This window comes from Cyprinus carpio, chromosome B3 (genome assembly GCF_018340385.1).
Source record: "Cyprinus carpio isolate SPL01 chromosome B3, ASM1834038v1, whole genome shotgun sequence".
NCBI classification, from domain to species: domain Eukaryota; kingdom Metazoa; phylum Chordata; class Actinopteri; order Cypriniformes; family Cyprinidae; genus Cyprinus; species Cyprinus carpio.
Window position 1 is genome coordinate 4,225,122 of NC_056599.1, and position 16,866 is coordinate 4,241,987.

The following is a 16,866-nucleotide window of genomic DNA, read 5'->3' on the forward strand; positions in this document are numbered from 1 at the left end:
GGAAGATCCAGAGCTACAGATTACTGACTATTGATCGATAAGATCCTCAGAGAATCATAACAACAGAAGAAAGGGAAGAGTGTGTGAGTGAAGGAGGTTGTGAATGTGTGTAGATGTGTGTTAGTTACAGGATCAGAGAATGACACTGTTCCTCTCTCATAGTCCAGATTCACTCTCACACGATCAAGATTACGTTTAACACGAACACCAGAACCTGAAGACACTCTATACTGACTATACCACACAAACCAGACATCAGTGTTAAAGAAACCACCTCCCTTCCTCTGGTTTGATGCTGTAGTTACTCCAAGACTCCAGCCTGAACTCTGTTTAAGCTCCACATCCCAGCAGTGTGTTCCTGAGTTAAAACCCTCTGAACCCAGAACACATTCATCACAGTCAAATCTCTCTGGATTATCAGGAACAGGTTGATAATCGCTGACTCTCACACTGGTCAGATCATCAGACAGAAGGAGACGTGGATGAGCCGTGTTTGGATCCAGAATCACAGGACCTGATGACACACAATCAACAGATGCTGTTATTCTGATGATCATATAATGATCAAGAGTGAACACAACACAGATGATTATGAATTATGACACTCTCCTGTTGATCAAACACATCAGACATGTTCCTCTCATCACTGTCAGTCATTCTCTGTCTGATTTATCAAGACTGAGAGTTCAGTCACAAACAGTCAGAGGTGTAAAGACAAACTGAAAGCACACTTTGTTTACAGCTAATCAAGTTTAAACGCTGTTTGTTTGTTTGTTTTTAATCCTGAAATTAAACAATCTAATTCAAATGAAAAACAGCTGCTGGTGTAACGTGTGTGTAGCATCTGTGTTTGGATCGTGATTAAAATGCAGTGGTTTCATTTCAAATGTCTAGATATTTGTGTTTAAGACCAGTTTGTTTGTTATAAAGCAAATATACAATAAATAAATATGCTTTTAAATAAATCTGTATCAGAATCAGCCACTTCGCTAGATAATTATTCAGTAATTAAAATAAAGATTAAATTTAAAAAAGAGAAAATCAAAAAAAAAAATTCAATTAAATGATTAGAAATTTAATTTTAGCAACTACTCGAAATAAAATAAATTAACATGAAGTATTAAAATGACTAAAACTAAAACTGAAATAAAATTATGTATAATTATTAAAATGACTAAAACTAAAACTGAAATAAAATTATGTATAATTGTACATATTAAAAAAGCGGATATAAAAAAAAAATATATATATATATGAAATTAAATCCTAATTCAAAATACTGATAAACAATTAAAGTAGTATATAAACACCAACAGAGGAGAGTAGTAACGATTCTACGGTTCAACAGGTATAACTGAGGCTACATTCGATTACAGTACACGATGACTTTAGTTTGTTGTATGTGTAACTTATAACAGAGGGAAGCCAAGTTGAATGCAGCTTCCAAAAGACAAAAAAATATAGCCAATTAATATTTTCTATATTTGATACAATCACACGTTCAGTGAGTCTATCATCAGCTGCTAAATTCAGATCTGCGTTCGCTGAGCCAGAGACAGACTGCGCATTATAACCAATCACACAAGATTCTGGTGAGATTATGAACGCAGTGACCAATCAGAGGTGTTCAGGTGAGTCATCGCTGAAATCACGGTGCTTCCTTCACTCGCTCGCGGGCTGAATACCTCTTTCTGGCAAATTCTCTCGTCATAAACAACAAAGTGCAGATGTGTGTACGAATCTATAATTAAGATATTGATTTCACAGTGTTAACAGTTTCAGTGATTTTAATGGGAGTTTCTGAGAGTGATTGAAATCTAGACTGTCAGTGAAAATGTTATTTTTTGGAACATGTGACATTTTGTTTAGGATTCTTTGATGAATAGAAAGCTAAACAGAACATCGTTGATAGTGGATCAACATATTGGAATGATTTCTGAAGGATTATGTGACACTGAAGACTGGTGTAAAAGCTGATGAAATATATATATATATATATACACACACAGTATATACACATACATTACATACATTTTATCTATATATCTAAATAAAAATAGACTACAGATATTCAGTATATGATTCAAAGTAACTAGTAACTAACTACTTGAGTGTTTTTTTATCCGATACTTTTATACTCTTACTCAAGTAACTATTCAGACTAGTACTATTCAGTGCGTAACTTTGCTTTGAAAAGTGGAGGGGACACCGAGCAGTTCGTTTTGCTAGTTTCTTTTTATTTTATTTTATAACCTAATGTAGGCTACTTGGGGACTGGGTTTAGAGTTGGAATAACTTAATTTTCTCTTTTCAGAAATACATCGATGTACCGAACAAGGGGCGGCGCCAGAGGTGCTGAGGGGGTGCTAGATTATTTACTGGTGGAGCACTACGGAACTTAGCTGTAACCTTGTTCCCTGAGAAAGCGGAACGAGATGCTGCGCTGCTCAGCGCATTGGGAAACGTCTTGTTCGTGACCAGCTGTGAATAATGTGTGTAACACGTCGATAGAATTGACCTGGCGGTAATATAGCCTCGGTTGATGACGTCATCAGAGCGCGCCCACAACACGGGGCTATAAATAGATAAGCCACATGTGCATCAACAGGACATTTTGTCTGAAGAGCAGTCCTGGGACATATTTCAGTACAGCAATGCAGCGCATCATCTCGTTCCGCTTTCTCAGGGAACAAGGTTACAGTTAAGTAACCGGAAACGTTCCCTTTCGAAAGCTTCAGTCGATGCTGCGCTGCTCAGCGCATAGGGAATGAGAATACCCACGCCGCCGTGCTTGAAAATGTCTGGACCCCTATGGTTGTGCAGGTGTGCTACCAAACCACAAGAAGGCCTCAGACATTAGCTTGTGATGTTGACTCAAGGACATGAGAGCCAGGAGTAGCATGGACATCCAAACTATAAAATCTTATGAATGTGTGCGGAGAGGACCAACCTGCCGCATCACAAACCTGTTGTAAGGGGGCACCCCTTGCTAAAGCACTAGAGGAGGCGACCCCCCTTGTGGAGTGAGCTCTAAGACCTATAGGCGAAGCTTGACCGCGCGCCTCATAAGCCAAAGCAATAGCATCCCTGACCCAGTGAGACATGGTCTGCCTGGTGGCAGCTGCTCCTCTGTTAGCACCACCATAACAGATGAACAGTTGCTCCGACTTACGCCCTGGCTAGTGCGGTGGACGTAAGTCTGAAGAGCACGGACTGGACACAGTCTATAAGATTTCTCCTGCTCCGGCGTTGCGAACGGCGGAGGACAGAAGGCCTCTAGAATGACCGGATGTACAGCCGAAAACGGAACCTTAGGCAGGTAATCAGGATGAGGATGCAGAATCACTTTCACGCTCCCTGGGGCAAAGTCTAAGCATGATGGTGAGATAGACAGAGCCTGCATATCCCCAATTCTCTTCAAAGAAGTTATTGCCATGAGAAAAAAAACATTTTTAGAGTTAGAAGTCTATCAGACGCTGACTCTAAAGGTTCAAAGGGGGTTTCAACCAGACCCTCGAGAACTATAGCTAAGTCCCAAGAAGGCATCTTGGTTTTTACTTGTAGGCCTCAGTCGTCTGGCCCCACGAAGGAAGTGAGAGAGCAGAGGGTGTCTCCCGAGTGGCATCCCGTCAATCAAGGCGTGGCAAGCCGAAAGAGCGGCCACATAAACCTTAAGAGTAGCAGGGCATGTGCCTGTTGACAATTTCTCTTGCATGAAGTCTAGAACTGAAGCAATATGGCAGTTGACTGGATCTATATTGTGTACCACACACCACCTGTCAAAGACACCCCATTTACTGGCATAACTCTGTCTGGTGGAGGAAGCCCTAGCACTAAGGATGGTATCAATAACAACCGGCGACAGCCCTGTGTTCCTCAGCTGGTACCCTTCAGGGGCCAAACATGAAGATTCCACAGGTCGGGCCTGGGATGAAATATCGTACCCCCTGCCTGAGACAGAAGGTCCGTCCTCTCTGGAATCGCCCATGGCGAGCCGTCGAGGAGAGATATTATCTCCGAGAACCATACCCTGTTCGGCCAACGTGGCGCTATCAGCAAGAGGCAAGACCCTTGTTGGCGAACTCTGGCTAGGACTCCCCGGGAGCAGAGAAACTGGAGGAAACGCATACAGGCGCATTTTGGGCCATTGTGTGCGCCATCGCATCCAGACCCAGGGGGGCTGGGTGACTCAGAGAGAAGTAGAGGGGGACATTGCGCTGTCTGATGGGAGGCGAAGAGTTCCACCTCTGCTTCGTAAAATTTTTTCCCAAATCTGTTTCACTACCTCTGGGTGGAGTTTCCATTCCCCTGTCGGAAGTGTCTGTCTGGACAGTAAATCCGCTCCCACATTCAAACGCCCCGGAATGTAAACTGCCCTGAGTGACAGGAGCTTGTCCTGGGCCCAAAGAAAAATCTGCCTCGCTATCTTGTTCAGATTGCGTGAGCGCAGACCCCCCTGGTGATTTATATACGAGACTGTTGCTGTGTTGTCCACCCGTACTAGAACATGACAGTCTCTCAAATGATGGAGGAAATATTTCAGAGCCAGAAATACGGCCATCAGATCGAGGCAATTGATGTGCCAATCGAGCTGACAACCCCCCCATTTCCCCTTGAGCTGGGTGGCCATCCAAGACTGCTCCCCAGCCCAACAGGGAGGCATCTGTCGTTAGCAGTCTGCGACGACACGGTGCCCCTAGAGTGGGACCCAAGGCAAGGAACCGGGGTCTGAGCCACAGAGATAGTGTACGAAGCCCGCAGCGCGTCACTTTTATTTGCCTTTGAGGATTGGCTCTCGGATGAAATCCTCTGGTTTTTAGCCACAACTGAAATGGTCTCATGTGTAACAGCCCCAAAGGAATCACCGTGGATGCTGAAGCCATGAAAACCTAACATCTTTTGATACTGACGAACAGTGCGATCCTGGCCTAGCCTGACCTTGCTCATGGTCTGCTGAATGGTCTCGATCCGAGCGGGAGACAGTTGTGCCCGCATCGTGATCGAATCCCAAACGATCCCGAGATAAGTCGTTCTCTGGGCCGGACAGAGAACACTCTTCTCGGTGTTGAGTCTCAACCCCAGAGAAACTAGATGAGCTAACATGATGTCCCTGTGTTGTAGCGCCATCTCTCGCGATTGCGCTAGTATCAGCCAATCGTCTATATAATTCAAAATGCGAATGCCCTGGAGTCGTAATGGAGCCAGCACTGCATCCATGCATTTTGTGTACGTGCGGGGTGATAAGGCTAGGCCGAAAGGAAGAACCCGAAACTGGTATGCTTCGCCCCCCGAAAGCGAACCTCAGGAATTTCCTGTGTTGTGGCAAAATCTCTATATGAAAAATATGCGTCCTTCAGATCGATCGTGATAAACCAATCGCGATGCCGAATTTGCGACACGACCGTCTTGACGGTTAACATCTTGAACTTGAGTGCTCTGATTGTACGGTTTTAAGCCTCAAAGATCCAAGATTGGATGCACTCCCCCACCCTTTTTGGGAACTAGGAAGTATCTGCTGTAATAGCCCGACTCTCTCTGTGGAAGAGGAACATGTTCTATGGCCTCTTTGCCCAGAAGAGTTTGTAGCTCTTGAGACAGTACCTGCATCAGCTCCGGTTTCACGGAAGTGGAAAACCACGCCGTTGAAACGTGGAGGATGACGATACGAATAAATTGGATCCTGTATCCTATCCGTACTGTGTTCAACACCCATGCAGAAATGCCTGGCAGAAGTTTCCACGCTGCCAGACTCTCTGAGAGTGGTACCAATTTCAATACTTCCTTTTGAGGGGATGTTAGATGTTCCGTGTCCAGAATGATGGCAGGAAGCACTGGAACATCGAATATCTCGCTGGAAACCCCCGCCCCCCGAGGCACAAGAAGCGGCGGGGATGGAGGGGTTTTGTGAGGGTAACGGGGCGGGGCGAAAAGCTCTCGAGCGTGCACCACCCCGTGAGGGACTACCCCCATCAGCACGGGCGCCATGGCGTCAGGACTTCTTCTTCTTATTAATAAAAGTCCTGAGGTCTGGCTTGGGAGGTTGCTAAGCACGGCGAACCTGTCCCCAATCGCTATGAGGGGGAGCACGGTCTGCCACGCTCTGCTTTTTAACCTCCCTGGTTTTTGAAGGACTGGGGCGAGGCTGGGTGGCTGATGGCCCCTCCTCTTGAGTGTGGCGAGGAAGAAACGGAACGAACGCTTCTTCATGTTTCTTTACTTCCCTAAACCTGTCGACGACCGTATTAACCGAATCGCCAAACAGGCCAGATGGAGAGATAGGAGAGTCTAAAAAAGAAACAAACGTTCCTTCTCTTTAATGCCCGTCAAATTAAGCCACAGATGCCTGCCTCTCCGTGCTGACTAAAGCTGACATCGACCGGCCAATGGCACGAGCCGTCTGCTTGGTCGCCCGGAGAGACAAATCTGTGGCCCGACGAAGCTCAGCGAATGCTTCCTTGTCGATTGTACTGCCCACACTCAAGTCCTTCAATAGGTCAGCCTGGTATGCCTGTAACACTGCCATAGTGTGCAGCGCAGCACCAGCCTGACCTGAAGCTTGGTAAGCTTTACCCCACTAGCGATGATGTAATTCTACAAGGTTTAGTGGGGGGAGTAGGTTTTCTTCACCGAGGATGCAGATTCAGGCGAGAGATAGCTCGCAAGCGACTCTTCAGCCCGAGGCATCTCCGAATACCCCCGTGACTTTGCATCCACGATAGTTGAAAATGTCAACGTCGAGGGCACAAAGATGCGGGAAGTATATGGTTTGCTCCATGACTTCGACAGTTCATCATGGAGGTCCTCGAACTTGGGGGGAGAGACTGATGTTGCGGTCTCTCTCTCCTACCACCCGACAGAAACCTATCCTCCAGCTTACTACGTTTGGGGGTCTCTTGGTCGCGTGGCCAGTCAAGCTGCAGCCTGTCCACCGCGCGCGAGTAACCACCTCAAGCAGCTCCTCGACCGATTTTCCTCTCGCGAGAGGAGCGTTCAGAGGCCTGCTCATCGCCCGAAGACTCAAGAGATATATCATCCTCCTCGTGAATCGAAGAAGCACCGGAGCGCGCTTCGAGATCACGAGAGAGGATGCGTGGATCTGGTGACACTGTAAGCGAAAGGGACGGGCCCGTCGCTCGCTCGTCACGCAGACCCACACGAGAGCCATCCGACGAAAAGGTGGGTGCGGTCTGAAAATAGTTCAGACGAGCACGAAGCATCTTCACTGAGAGCAGTTCACAATGCTCGCACTCGCCCGTCTCTAAAGCCAGAACCGCGTGCTCTTCCCCCAAACAAACAAAACAGTAATCATGCGTATCCAGCTCATACATAGGACGAGAGCATGGAGGAACACAACACTTACTGTTTTGTTGGGTCATCGTATGAAGATCTTTAGTAGACAAAAAGAATCTTCCTGACGCACACATGCACAGAATGATCTGAAGACAAAAGACCTGTTGATGCACCTGTGGCTTATCTATTTATAGCCCCGTGTTGCGGGCGCGCTCAGATGACGTCATCAACCGAGGCTATATTACCGCCGGGTCAATTCTATCGACGTGTTACACACATTATTCACAGCTGGTCACGAACAAGACGTTTCCCAATGCGCTGAGCAGCGCAGCATCGACTGAAGCTTTCGAAAGGGAACTGGATGATACAGATCTCAATGCTCTTTGTTCCCAAGGGTCGCTCGTTTGCAAATAACTCTATTTCAGCGGTTCGGTCGTTTGCATTTTTTTGTTTGTTTGTTTTTATGTTTGTTTGTTTTTTGCTACAACATGCTATTAATCAATGCATGCTGATGAACTTGTGTCATAGTTAATAGTTATATGGAAACGAAAGTGGTTAACATTCAACCCGTTCTTAGCTGGTTAGTTAAATGATTTGAAATGAAATAAATTTTCAGGGGTGACTTGATGTATAACCAACCGTATTGTTGATTATAAAGGCTAAAAAGCTCAAAAAATAATAATAATAATAATAATAATTTATATTTCATTGTAGATGGATATACAATTTTTTTTTCTTGTCGTGCGGGAGTAGGTCTGCAAATGAGCAAGTCAGTTGAGAATAGAACGTAGACAGCCTCTCACACACTATACCACTGTGTTCCCAAGATTCACTGCAGTCATTGAACCCTTATGTTGTTTTAATTGTCTGCCAATTTCCACGTACATTTCATGAGAAAAAGCAGTGGTATCGTCAAAGGATAAACATGAATGTCCTAATAATGAATCAGGAAGTCTCCAGTGTAAAAAAAAAAAAAAAAATCTACATTCCCCAACTCAAATTTTTCTAGTGACTGGTCACTTCTAAATTTTTCTTTTTTCTTTCTTTCTTTTTTTTTTTTTTACGGTGTTGTATATGGCTCAGTCAGTACTTCTACTCCCATATATGAAATACAGGGAATACAATGGAATAGTGGATTACAATAAGGTTAGTAGTATACAACCCTACCCTAATAGTCAAATAATATTTTTTTTTTAATCATACCCTTATTGGGGGCTGAGCCCCCCTAAAATGAAAATCCTAGAAACGCCCCTGCTCACAGACATGATAAATATATCTATAGAAAGCTTTAAATTACTACTTAACGAAATAAAACCAATCAAAAGCAAAAACTCTTTCATTATAATAAAAATCCGTAAAGATGCACTTCTCTCTAAAGGCGCGTCTAAAGAGGAGAGGGCGAGTCAGGATCGGCGACACCACTCACAAAACTTGGTCACAGTCTGGAGACCTGCAATTAATAGTAGCTAAATATAACCAAAACAGGCTATTATTATTTATTTAATTTTTATGAATAATAAAATAAATATAAGGAAAACTTGCATACTCCATTTTGTAATATACTTTAATTTTGTAGTCCGTATGAAAAGGTGCATTTCTATTAAAGGCACGTCCATGTGTAGATGGCGAGTCATTTATGAATAATAAAATTTAATAAATAATTAAAATGTCTTCTTTTCCCCCGACACGTTCAGAATCACTTTCCCGGTGCTTTGAGGTCATTGCTTTATGCGTGATCTTGAGCGTGGAATGCCTAGGCTATATATTACAGTACGGTTAATATATTATTATATTAATCAATTTAATATAATGTGCGACTAGTTGACTAGAAAAAATCTTTAGTAGAGGGCAGGTAATCAATTTAATATTGCTGCAGAATATGGAAAATAAAAACCATTTTGTGTAGAAATGTTTCTGCTGTGTCTTTCGTGAGACTGAAAATGAAAGTCAAGCGCACTGAATTGTGGGATTGATTATTTCTAAAAGTGAGCTGCTGGTTTTGGTGCAGTAGATGATCTGGTTCTTCACACATAATGCTGAAATCTGTCAATATTGCATCATTTCCAGTGTGTGTGTGTGAAGCTCAGATCTTCTGCAGTCAGACTCACTGTTCTGGACGATGTCCTGCATCTTCTTCCAGACTCTGAAGGGCAGGTTGCCCAAGTAACGCGGCACATGAATCAAAGCTCCAGAAGGAGTCTGTGGATCCGGCTGTGATGAGATCTGGACTCTGGAAGAACATTCAGGATCAGAACTGCAGTGGCTTTGATCAGAAGCAGAGACAGCAGCAGATCACTCACCTTTCCATCGAGACTGGAAGCTCCTGCAGAACAAACACACCATTGATCATCAACAACTCAATCAATCATCAATCAATCAATCAATCAATAATCGATCAATCAATGATCTGGAATCAGACCTTCAGAAAGCAGACGTCACTGGCTCTCATCATCTTCTCCGTGTCTTTGATTGTGTGTGAAAGAGCTGAGATGTGTGTGTTGATCTCCTCCAGCTTCTTCTTCATCATCTGCTTCTTCTGCTCCTCTTCCTCTCTCAGTGCAGTGATTGTAGCTTCTTCTTCATCTCTGAGAAACTGATGAAGCTTCTCAAACTGCTGTTTAATCTGACGCTCTGTGCGCTCAGCTTGAGACTGAAATCAAACCACATTCACTTCAATCCTCTCCATCAACACACATCAACACAATCTCATCATTCAGACCTGAGAGAAACTCAGAGACAGACATATAACGATCCAGAAGCAGATTGATGACCGTCATTTACACAATCATATTAAATATATCAGATCATAACTGTATCTAGTGATCTACAGCTGTAATGAAAATGACTCTGGATTCTGTTTCCTCACCTCGATGTGTTGAACTGTTTTCTCAAACTCTTCTTTAATGTTTTTATTGTGTTGAAGTTTCTCCTGTAATGAGTTCAGTGCTATATTGAGCTCCTCCTAGAATTAAATAAAATAAAAATACAGAAAACACCAGATTACAGTGAAAAAAGAAGAGGAGATGATACAGTGATATGATCATATAATGCAGTGCAAAAGTATTTATTCTGTTTTTGTGAACATCTCATAAAAACAATTATTCAGAAATTAACTTAAATTAAAATCTATCATAAAACAAACACAATCTGAGTGAACACAAAGCACAGTTTGTAAATGACAAAATTATTTATTGAAGCAAAAATAGTTATCCAATACCAACTGTGTCTGTGTGAAAAAGTATTTGCCCCCGTAGTTAATAATTCCTCAAATCTATGAAACTTTATTGATAATGGAGTTCAGCTGAACTAAACACAAGCAGCTCTGATCAAATCAACACTTAAACAGGACTTTTATAACAACATGAAGCTGGCTAAAAGCCACTTTTCTCACCTTATATGATGAAACCACTTCATCGATGGGTCTGAATTTATGATTGTCATGTTTTTGTGAATTAACACACACTAAACACACCGGCTGTTTGTCCTCCAGACAGAAGAGTTTGAGTTTCTCACGGTGTAAACTGCAGATCTCCTCAGATCCTGATGAACGAACCTCATTTCTCTCCTTCAGGAACGACTCACACAAGTTTTTTAATGCTAGATTACATGGAGGCTGATCTCTAGATGATCTTCTCCTGCAGACGGGACACTCCTGAGTTTTCTTGGTTCTCCAGAACTGTTGAAGACACTCTTTACAGACACTGTGACTACATGACAGAAGAACAGGAGTCTTGAAGATTTCCTGACATACAGGACAAGAAAAATCATCTTCAGATAGAGAAGCCATTTTCACTCTTTGAGCTCCAGCGATCTAAACTTTACTTTCACTTTCTGAACAACAGTTTAAAAAACAAATCCCCACGAGAATCACAAAGATCTGCTATCTATTCAGAAACAAACTTCACAAAGATCCTTCTGTAAAGTGTTTCTCTTGGTTCTTCACTGATGGCTGGTTCTTTATTGTTTTTGTCAGAAGAGAAGAGAGTCAGTGTGACAGAAAGCAGAAATAACGTGTCAGTCTCTTCCTGGTAAGAGCTGTGAGAGGGAGGAGTTTATGATCACATGACTGTGTTTAAACAATCAGACAGGAACATCAGCATTTCTTCAGGTAACATTTAACAAACTGCATTCAAAATTAACTTTGAAACGTTAAATAAACTGCTATAAAAAACACACAAAAAAAGAACAATGAAGAATACACAAATATTAAAGGTTTTATTTTATTTTTATATAAAGTGTGTTTACCTTTTTATTTGGTGTAATTAAATGTGTTTATGCAGTTTAAGGTTAAAAAGCACATTATTTTCCACATACTGTACATTATTGTCTCTCCTCTATGCCCTGCTTTCTGAAACACGTCGATTTTTACAAAGCTCATCGCTCTGAAAAGTGAGGTGTGCTCTGATTGGTCAGCTATCCAGTGCATTGTGATTGGCCGAATACCTCAAGTGTGTGACGGAAATGTTACACCCCTCACCATACTGTGATGCCCTGTCCGGCCAGAGCGACGAGACAAAAACATTAAACCCATTATTAACGAGACACTTGTTGCATCCAGTGGGGACATAATTACTGATTATAAAGACTCCTCGAGCCCCCCAGCTCTGCATATTAGAAGTGAGCTCCGTGCATGAACTGTGTTCCCATTGACATGGTCCCTACTCAGTGTTCGTTGCTCCCTACTCCCTGAGCAGGGGACATCTGTTGAAGTTTACTTCACCTCAGAACATTCATTCATGGATTTGCACTGCGCAAAGTCTTCACACACGGATATGTGTGACATCATATACCTCTGTAAATAAATACAATTTAAATTCATGTCTCGCACACTTCAATGCACTTTGAATACGCTTTTATTACAAAACTATATTCAGAAACAATAAAATACAAATGCACTAAATAAAATAACTGAATAAATGCATATTTACAGTTTAAACACTTAACTAAAATAAGTAGGCTATTAATAAAATAAATAACTAGAGAAGGCTGACTACAATAAGCACATTTCTAGCATGATTAGCATGCTTCTAGCATGATTGCTAGTATAATTAGCAAGTTAGTAGCATGTCGGTAGCATGTTTCTTACCTGATTGGCATGTTACTAGCATGATTAGCAAGTTACTAGCATGTTGCTAGCATCATTAGCATGCTACTGGCATGTTGTTAGTATGTTTTTAACATGATTAGCATGCCGCTAGTATAGATAGATAGAAATAGTCAGATGATAGATAGATAAATAGATAGATAGATAGATAGATAGATAGATAGATAGAAATAGTCAGATGATAGATAGATAGATAGACAGACAGACAGACAGACAGACAGACAGACAGATAGATAGATAGATAGATAGATAGATAGATAGAACGATAGATAGATAGATAGATAGATAGATAGATAGATAGATAGATAGAAATAGTCAGATGATAGATAGATAGACAGACAGACAGACAGACAGATAGATAGATAGATAGATAGATAGATAGATAGATAGATAGATAGATAGAATGATAGATAGATAGATAGATAGATAGATAGATAGATAGATAGATAGATAGATAGATAGAAATAGTCAGACTGATAGATAGATAGACAGACAGACAGACAGACAGACAGACAGACAGACAGACAGATAGATAGATAGATAGATAGATAGATAGATAGATAGATAGATAGATAGATAGATAGATAGATAGATAGATAGATAGATAGATAGATAGATAGATAGATAGATAGATAGATAGAAATAGTCAGATGATAGATAGACAGACAGACAGACAGATAGATAGATAGATAGATAGATAGATAGATAGATAGATAGATAGATAGATAGATAGATAGATAGATAGATAGAACGATAGATAGATAGATAGATAGATAGATAGATAGATAGATAGATAGATAGATAGATAGAAATAGTCAGATGATAGATAGACAGACAGACAGACAGACAGATAGACAGACAGACAGACAGACAGATAGATAGATAGATAGATAGATAGATAGATAGATAGATAGATAGATAGATAGATAGACAGACAGACAGATAGGCAGATAGAAATAGTCAGATGTTTAATTCTCAGACAGACAGATAGACAGATAGATAGATAGACAGACAGATAGATAGATAGATAGATAGATAGATAGATAGACAGACAGATAGATAGATAGATAGATAGACAGATAGGCAGATAGATAGATAGATAGATAGATAGATAGATAGATAGATAGACAATAAGACAGACAGACAGACAGTTTTGTTGGTTGGTTGGTTGGATGGAAGGACAGAAGGAAGGTAGGATGGTAGGTTGGTTGGTTAGTAGATAGATAGATAGATAGATAGATAGATAGACAGATAGATAGATAGATAGATAGATAGATAGATAGACAGACAGACAGACAGACAGACAGATAGATAGATAGATTGATAGATAGACAGACAGACAGACAGACAGATAGATAGATAGATAGATAGACAGACAGACAGACAGACAGATAGACAGAAAGATAGGTAGATAGACAGATAGATAGATAGATAGATAGATAGATAGATAGGGAAGATAGATAGGTTGGTAGGTTGGTAGGATGGATGGAAAGCAGACAGACAGATAGATAGATAGATAGACAGACAGACAGACAGACAGATAGACAGATAGATAGATAGATAGACAGATAGATAGATAGATAGATGATAGACAGATAGACAGATAGATAGATAGCCAGACAGAGAGATAGACAGATGGATAGATGGATGGATAGATAGACAGATAGATGGATAGATAGATAGATAGATAGATAGATAGATAGATAGATAGATAGATAGATAGAAATAGTCAGATGATAGATTGCTAGGGTGTTGATAGGGTAAACAGGGTGGTTGCTAAGGTGTTGCTAGGTGGTTGCTAGGGTATTCTGGGTGGTTGCTTAGGTGTTGCTATGCGATTGCTAGGGGGCCCGGGGTGGTTGCTAAGGTGTTGCTAGGGTGCCAAGGGTGTTTCCTAGGGTGATGCCACGTGGTTGCTAGGGTACCCGGAGTGGGTGCTAGGTTGGTTTGGCTAATTGCTAGAGTGTTGCTATGAAGATAAGACAGACAGACAGTGTAGAAAAGGCCCCAAAGTTATGTTAGAGTTGCTATTATTTAGTACAGTTGACCATAATGTGCTTTATGTTTCACTTTTACTCCCGTACTCTTACTTGCCATTTACTAAGCGACCTTTGTAATTGCAAAGGGCCCCGTGGCCAGCAGAGGGCCCCCTAGAGTCACTGCTAGCTAGTGGGTGAAAAAAAATCATACATCAAAAGTAACATAAAATAAATAAATAAAAATAAATGGGCCTACAGCGCTCTTTATCAGGCATCATGATAAGCACAGTTGTTATTTATTTAGTTCTTTATTATGGCGAGTTCCCCACGAATCTTGACCCTGACTGACCCCTATGATGTCACTCGTCACCTGGTCAGTGTCTGTCAGTCAGTTACTCCGACGTCGACGAGTTCTGACAAGAAATGAAAATATCTTTCTGGCCATGAAAAACGACAAAAAAAGAAGAAGTGGCTAGAAGAAGAGAAGAAGCAAGAAGATAAAGGCATGTAAACCTGTAGGCTTAATTTTCCAATACCTGTATGGAGAATCTGCAGTCTAAAAGTCTTATATTGGGATGCAAACACTTACAGGGGGAGGGTGTTGTGAGGTTTTGCGCTTGTGTTTTCCGACTTCGCGTGCAGCCGTGCACGAGCGCAAAACCTCACACCAATCGGTGATTGGTTGGAACACTATTTGTTTTGGTTTTGAGTGGTTGGTGAAACCAATTGTTTTTGTGTGCAGATCTCAGAGCCTAGGCTGCCTACAGAGACGCGTTTTGACGGCATGCTTATGAGGCAGGCAGCTAGCGGATCGTTAGGAAAGATTAGATGAATGTGATCATTTGTGGTTGGGCCTTTTTTGGGCCTGATATCGCTGAAACAACCTTTAATTCATTTTTTTGTTTTTTAGCAAATTACTTTTTTCCAAGGAGACCATGTATGCATGTGCGCGCACACAAATACACAAGTTTGGATTTTAATAGTTCTATTGAAATGTTACCTAATTCTTATTATTGTTACTATTAATCTTGTTTGTGGTGTTATTGTTAATTTTGTTTATTTGAAAAATTCAAACATTTAAATGTCCTATTTATTATTTATTTTATATAATATTTTATTTAAATGTTATTCTATTTGCTCTATTTCATTTAAATTATATATAGGCTGTTGTTTGTGCCTCTTACACTCTGGTGTCAATTAAAAATGTTTCTTTGATTGTCAGTGAAAATCACTTTATCAGTCTTTTTATTTAGCAAGTTAGCAAGCATCAGTGTGTGTTCATTGCACTGCACTACCATTCAGCTCAGTGGTATCATAATTTTCCTGTTAGACATCAAACATGGAACTCAACTCAAGAACTCAAGGTCTTTTATTGTCATTCTGTACATGTTGCCACATAAGAACGAAATACTTACTCAGGACCAGCAGCGTAAAAAAGATAATTAACATACAGCATACATAGAATAATTAAAACATAATTTAATAGACTAAAAAATTTAAAAAATAACATAGTAGATATAATATGTACAGTATAGTTATAAGATAGTCATTGCTTTTCTTTAGGCTTTACTTAAAACGGTCAAAGGGGCCTCCAACCAAATTTCGCTTAGGGCCCCCAAAGGTCTAGGGCCGGCTCTGTTCATGTTTCACTTTTGCTTGTAATAGGGTAGCAAAAGCGCGCGCTGGTTCGTATATTATATCTGACGTCACACAGTAGTATTCAGGATGATAGAGCGCATCGGTCGGTTAGATTATAATTGTGAGTGACACTTTCCTCAGCGTGTGCGTGAATGAGAAAAGTAAGTAAATCTGCTGCATTACTCGTGATATTGTATTTCTTTGACAGCTGTTATTTCTGATATTCTATATGGATGAGAGTTAGGAGTTTAAGGGTCGTTACACGACCGTTGTGTTAATTATATCCACGTTCGTGCGTTACTCTCTAGCTTCGGTCCACCAGACTCAGTTCGTCGGGTTAAATGGGTCACATCGTGTTCAGACATGTTTATACTTTATTCAGTACTTGTTGTTATGAATGTTAAGTACTCTGTGGCTGAGTAAAACATGAAGTTAAGTAAGTTCTATCTACGTTATTGATAACTTAATGCATGGTAGAAAATCTGAGAAGCGTTTGAATCCTTTCTCTCTGCTTACATTTGAGAGTTTAAGAGATATAGTCATATTCTGACTGTTTATTTTATGTTTGTAATGTGTATTAGTGCTTAAGGAGGAATGAGTGTATGCATATGTTTCCTTTATTCATTTGTATTAGTTCTCTCTTTATAGAAACCACACTCGAAATTACACTCACCTTTAAACTCACTCATACAAGAAAGAGGAGGAATAAACAGAATAATAAGAATGATCTCTCCGCTCTTCATGTCATACTCTGGAATATTTGGCCTCAAGTGGTGTTCTGGCTGACACACCTGAGTGAACCTGGTGATAACCCAGAATTAGCACCTAGACTGAGCGTCTACCCATTATCTTCAC

At 41.0% G+C, this 16,866-nt stretch overlaps 1 protein-coding gene across 1 annotated transcript in view; it reads right to left on the reverse strand.

The window, feature by feature from the left end:
• LOC109081687 (E3 ubiquitin-protein ligase TRIM35-like) overlaps positions 1–11,334 on the reverse strand; it is an 11,564-nt gene extending 230 nt beyond the window's left edge. The window contains exons 1-6 of the mRNA XM_042721221.1: positions 10,682–11,334; positions 10,157–10,252; positions 9,710–9,940; positions 9,591–9,613; positions 9,399–9,520; positions 1–514 (exon numbers count right to left, since the gene is read on the reverse strand). The exon at positions 1–514 is cut by the window's left edge and continues 230 nt beyond it. Coding sequence (XP_042577155.1) covers positions 21–514; positions 9,399–9,520; positions 9,591–9,613; positions 9,710–9,940; positions 10,157–10,252; positions 10,682–11,077 — 1,362 coding nt within the window. The 5' untranslated portion in view covers positions 11,078–11,334 and the 3' untranslated portion in view covers positions 1–20. The remainder of the gene's footprint in view (positions 515–9,398; positions 9,521–9,590; positions 9,614–9,709; positions 9,941–10,156; positions 10,253–10,681) is intronic.
• Positions 11,335–16,866: the final 5,532 nt, after the last annotated feature.